Below are 5,000 nucleotides of genomic sequence, written 5' to 3'. Positions count from 1 at the left end.
GCTATTGATACAAATTCTTGTGTTTTGCTCGAGAATAGACCAATTCGACTAACTCAATGTTGTGCCCAATTCAAATTTATCGGAGATAAGGTTCTTTGTGTGTTGTATTTGCATTATGTTGTAATCACATATGGAAATACTTGGAACAAAACGTATAACTCCCAAAGAATTAGAATGGAGTACAACATTGAGTTAGCCAAATTGCAATTGGTCTATGCGACGAAGAGGTGATGTGATCTTTTATGCATATTTGACCGAAAATATTAAATAAATTACTGAAACACATTCTAAAAAGGATAATTAAATAATCTTTATTTTGAGCGCTCATTTGAACAAAAAAGATGCAACACTGCGAGAAATAATATTTTAAGTGAAATGTTTGCAAAAAAAGCTTCACGTAAAATCGGGAAGATCGGGAAAAGAGTTAAAAACTGATTCTGGTTAATTAACAAAGGAACAAATTTGACTTCCGTACTTACGCGCAGTTGGAGTGAGATTCCAAATTGAAGTCATTAAAGTAAATAATCAAATCCTTCCCGTGTGGAATTGAAACCCGATAAACACAATCCATGTTATTGGGATAGTAGTTTGGATATCCAGGACTTCTCAATGTATCATTTTGAACAAAGCCACAATCTATAACAAACGAAATCAAAGGAAAACTGTGAAGAAGTCGTGGATACATTGCTTACAAAATGGGAGTTCCGTTGGAACCAGTTGCTTTCTGGTCGTTTTGGGAAATAATGACTGAATTTTGACCCCTAATGATAGTCATTTATACGCTTTGTGTATTCACGACTAAAAATGAAAACCAGTTAAAGGGGCTTTTGTTAGGGGAGGAGCCGGGTTGGTGTTGGAGGCAGGAGGGTTGGATCAGTGGTGACACCAAATTGTCCCAGGTTCGATTCCAGGACTAGGAATTATTCTCTCTCATCAAAACCCAACGATTCGTTCATAAAGGATCACAGGCTTAAAAGTGTTTCATGCCGGGCCATTTACCATTGGGAGCAAGCAAGAGCAAGTTTCTAAAGGTCCCAAGGGTGTACTTTCCTGAATCCCTTTAGGAATAAAAATATCCGTTATACTGTAGCCGTTCCCAAAAGATCAGTTTCTGACTCACTTTAAGTCTGTTGGTAACGCAAAGCTTTTCTAGTATATCAGTATAACCCTAACCCTAATGCTCCGATCAAAACTGACACGACAGTCACTATTTTCAGTTTCCATATCTTTGACATCTTTCCTATGTCTTTCCTAAATAATTGGTACTTCTTCATGGCAATATCGATAATCTTGGCATCCACTGTTTGCTTATCAACCTCCGGTTATAATAATTGTTATAATAATAATAATAATAATAATAATAATAATAATAATAATAATAATAATAATAATAATAATGATAATAATAATAATAATAATAATAATAACAATAATAATAATAACAATAATAATAATAGATCGGTTTTCAATTGAGTGTCGAAAGTAATTAGATAATTACTTTGGTTTATGATTACTTCACTCAGTGATTGGTTCAATGTTCTCGCGCCATTTCTTCAACCAATCAGAAGTGAAACCAAAACCAATCGTGGCTCGCGCGTGCACATTTTCCCGCGCTTTGTGTCGGCTACGTGTAATTACTTCGAGGTTTCATTGGTTTGCCGGATTGTCTCCGTCCTTTTTGATTGGCCAAAGTAATTACTTTGGTTTTGGTTTTACAACACTCATTTGAAACTCGCTCTAATAATAATAATAATAATAATAATAATAATAATAATAATAATAATAATAACAATAACAATAATAATAACAATTATAATAACAATAACAATAATAATAATAAAAACAATGACATAAATAATAATAATAATAATAATAATAATAATTATTATTATTATTATTGCTATGTATTATCACAGGCCTAAAAGGTTCTCCTGGTCAATTATTTCCCTTGAGAGCGAGTGACAACAAGTCCCTAAAGTTCCCTAGCGAGTCCTCTCCTGATTCGCCAAAGGGACAAAACGTTTCTTAGGAGTCTAGCCGTTCCCAACAGAGCAATTTTCTGGATCAATTCAAGTCTGATAGTGGTGCCAAGCTTTTCGATGTTTATGTCAAACTTATCAGATATAGCCCCTAATGCACAGATCACAACTAGCAAACAGCAGCAGTACAACAACAACATCAACAGCAACAACAACATTTATCGTACCCGACAGATTTAAATAAAGTAGGTTACAAAAACAATTAAATTGAAATATGATAACTAAAAGGGTACCAGCACCCTGAAATAACTATAAAGTTAGAAATGTCAGGGCGCTGGATCAGATAATTAAATTAAATGTTAACAGCGGATGTACAATATGGAGAGCACATATAAACTATCGTACACACAAACGTAACACTAAGACTAACAAGCACATAAACGTGGCAACTACAGTGTATAAGATAATCTTGAAAATACAGCTAGAAAGAATATGTATTTTTTTAAAACATCGTAATATTTTAAAATGAACCTATTTACGAAGAGTTTCACCATTATAATTTAAGATAATGTTCCTCGGCGCTCGAAATCTCATATTAAATTTACCATAGTTCGTTCTAAATCTGGGAAGATAATATGATTGTTTTGCTTCAGATCTTGCATTATATTGATGAACCTCACTCACTTCAGAAAAAAAGGTATCGAAAACAAGAGGTAATAATCTATTTTTAAATCTTTACATAAATAATGCAATATGATAGGAGACCAGGTCATGTAGTTTAATAATATTTATTTTTTTAAACAGAGGACTTAAGTGTTCATCGAATTTTAAGAATGTCATGTAGCGTAAAGCTCTGCTTTTTTTTTTTTTTTGTAAAACAAAGAGAGGTTGTAAAAGTAGTTGGATAGGTGTTGCCCCAGGCAATTATTCCATAGATTAAAAAAGGGTATATCAGAGCATAATATAAGCTAATTAAGATAGTGATGTCTACATAATGGCGAATTTTAGATAATATTCCAAAACGTCTCTTCAGCTTTGTTGAAATATACTCGACCTGTGGTTTCCATGTTAAATTTGAGTCTATAAAAACACCAAGGTATTTAATATATCTTTCCTACTTTAGACCCGTGTTATTTATCATCAAGCTTAAATCACTGGTTAACTTTTTCTGAGGAGGGTGAAATACGACAAAACTTGACTTCTCTATATTTAGTGAAAGCTTATTAGAGCAGAACCATATATTTACATTATTTAATTCAGAGTTTATGTTATGTTTTAGAGTATCAATATCTCTATGCCTATGGAACACATTGGCATCATCAGCAAATAGATGAAATTCTAGAATTTTTGAGCAATGATAAAAATCATTAATACATAGTAAAAACAAAATTGGCCCGAGAACTGATCCTTGAGGAATACCACATGGGACTGTGACAAGATCGATGTTACACCATTCACTGTAACCTTTTGTTTACGGTTTTTGAGATATGAATTAAACCAGTCTTTAGCTATACCTCTTACTCCATAGTATTCAAGTTTATCAATTAGAATATCATTATGGTCTACCGTATCAAATGCCTTGCTAAAGTAAAAAATATAATCCACAAGACAGATCACCCTTATCAATTCCTTGTTGTACTTTCTCAATTATACTAAGAATTGCATAGTCAGTTGAGTGTTTAGCTCGAAAACCAAATTGTCCCATAAAGAATACTGTTTCTCTTTCTAACAAAGTTAGAGGCCTATTAGATATACGTTTCTCTAGTAGTTTGTTAAATATAGAGAGTAGGGAGATAGGGCGATAATTAGAGAGATTGGTCTGTGAATCTTTTTTAGAAATAGTTTTTCCCTTTGTACTTGCGGCTTGTAGGAAGTCTTTGGGAGACCAATATATCATCTTTTTTTATTTCAATACCCATTAATTCGCCCATTTTCATAACGATCTTGTTGGTGTCTTCTTGATCGGAGACAGGAATCCCTTGAATCTCCACACATCCACGTCGTGAGTATTGCTCCATATCATTACAGGTAGATTGTAATTTTCTCACTTGTGAATCTAGCGCTTTAACTGTTGATTTTAGGAATTCATTCTCCTTAGCAATTGTCTTGTTTACTGCCTCTTGCTCACTTAACGTTTTTAAAACTTCGTCGTACTTCTTGCTTGCATTATCAATGAACAACGTCAGCTCAGCGATCTCCGCTTTCAAAGAAGCGAGTTTTTCATCGAGAATAAATCGTAGCGTGTCCACAATAAGGATATTAGTTGTCATACTGGAAAGCAAAAGCACACATAACGAAATTATCACAGAAAGAAGATTACCGCCATATTGCTTCCTGACCGCTGACTCGTTAGTGTCAGTGATAGACTATCACCCTGCAATCTACTTCTTCTAACTTTTACCCTACTTAATGTTTGCCCACAAGACGTTAGTTCAGTGGTCCAGCTCTTCATCGATCTTTCCACAAAGGCGATCACATTTTGTACGTGACTTAGACGAGTTTCAGGCTCTCAATAATCCAAGAATGTGGGACCATGTCGTAAGGCTTTCTTATAGTCCACCCACGGCATGGCCAAATTCCTGTGCTTAAGTTTGCTGTCTTCCAGAATAGCTTTGTCGATAAGAAGTTGGTCTTTTGTCCCACGGCTCGTTCTCCTGCACCCTTTCTGTGCCACTGGTAGCATCTCATTCTCCTCGAGAAAGGTGCAGATACAATCAAAAATTATCCCAGTCATTAGTTTCCACATGAAGGGTAGGCAGGATATTGGTTGGAAATTATCAACTGCATTCGCCTTTTGTGGGTCTTTTTGACATAGAACTGTTCTGCCATTCGTCGACCATGCTGGGATCGTATTTCCGTTCTTAATCATGTCATTCATTTGAATTGCAGTTCTGTCATGCAGTGGTGTCAAGTTCTTTAGCCAGAATCCCTGAACACCGTCAGGTCCAGGAGCCTTCCAGTTCGGGATCTTCTTGACTTTTGCTGCCACCATTCCAGTTGTTATAGTAATATTTTCTTGCA

General features: G+C 34.9%; 1 protein-coding gene across 3 annotated transcripts in view; it reads right to left on the bottom strand.

Moving 5' to 3' along the window:
• The window catches only part of LOC138026961 (MAM and LDL-receptor class A domain-containing protein 2-like), a 136,724-nt gene that overhangs the window by 42,340 nt on the left and 89,384 nt on the right, over positions 1 to 5,000 (bottom strand). For all 3 annotated transcript variants that reach the window (XM_068874442.1, XM_068874443.1, XM_068874441.1), the window contains one exon: positions 480 to 636. In XM_068874442.1, the coding sequence (XP_068730543.1) occupies positions 480 to 636 (157 nt within the window). The remainder of the gene's footprint in view (positions 1 to 479; positions 637 to 5,000) is intronic.

The sequence above is a fragment of the Montipora capricornis genome, chromosome 12, assembly GCF_036669925.1.
Source record: "Montipora capricornis isolate CH-2021 chromosome 12, ASM3666992v2, whole genome shotgun sequence".
Classification (NCBI taxonomy): domain Eukaryota; kingdom Metazoa; phylum Cnidaria; class Anthozoa; order Scleractinia; family Acroporidae; genus Montipora; species Montipora capricornis.
This window is presented reverse-complemented; position numbering and strand designations above follow the sequence as displayed.